Genomic DNA, 291 nt, shown 5'->3' on the forward strand with positions numbered 1-291 from the left:
GTAAGAGTGTATTGCTTTTATAGGTATAACATTAAGTAAATTGCATGTTACCCATTTACAGGAAAAACCTTTCTGATTTGGAAAATACTGACAGCTCTTCATCTAGTGATGGAGAGAATGAAGAACCAAAGAAAAGGTTTGTTTGTGTTTTCATTAATATCTAACTGTGATGTGTAAAATCATTTGTGTTTAGCAGCCCTTTCAGGACTTCATTTTATTTTTTTAAGTAATTGTAATGTTGTTTTAGTGAACAGGTTGAATGTCTTGTTTATGCTATAAACATAGAAAGTT

At 30.2% G+C, this 291-nt stretch overlaps 1 protein-coding gene across 2 annotated transcripts in view; it reads left to right on the plus strand.

Annotated features, from left to right (window-relative positions):
• Window positions 1-291, plus strand: part of LOC119592689 (phospholipase D1-like) — a 27,716-nt gene that overhangs the window by 21,202 nt on the left and 6,223 nt on the right. For both annotated transcript variants that reach the window (XM_037941603.1, XM_037941605.1), the window contains exon 18: window positions 62-136. In XM_037941603.1, coding sequence (XP_037797531.1) covers window positions 62-136 — 75 coding nt within the window. The remainder of the gene's footprint in view (window positions 1-61; window positions 137-291) is intronic.

This window comes from Penaeus monodon, chromosome 30 (assembly GCF_015228065.2).
Source record: "Penaeus monodon isolate SGIC_2016 chromosome 30, NSTDA_Pmon_1, whole genome shotgun sequence".
Classification (NCBI taxonomy): Eukaryota; Metazoa; Arthropoda; class Malacostraca; order Decapoda; family Penaeidae; genus Penaeus; species Penaeus monodon.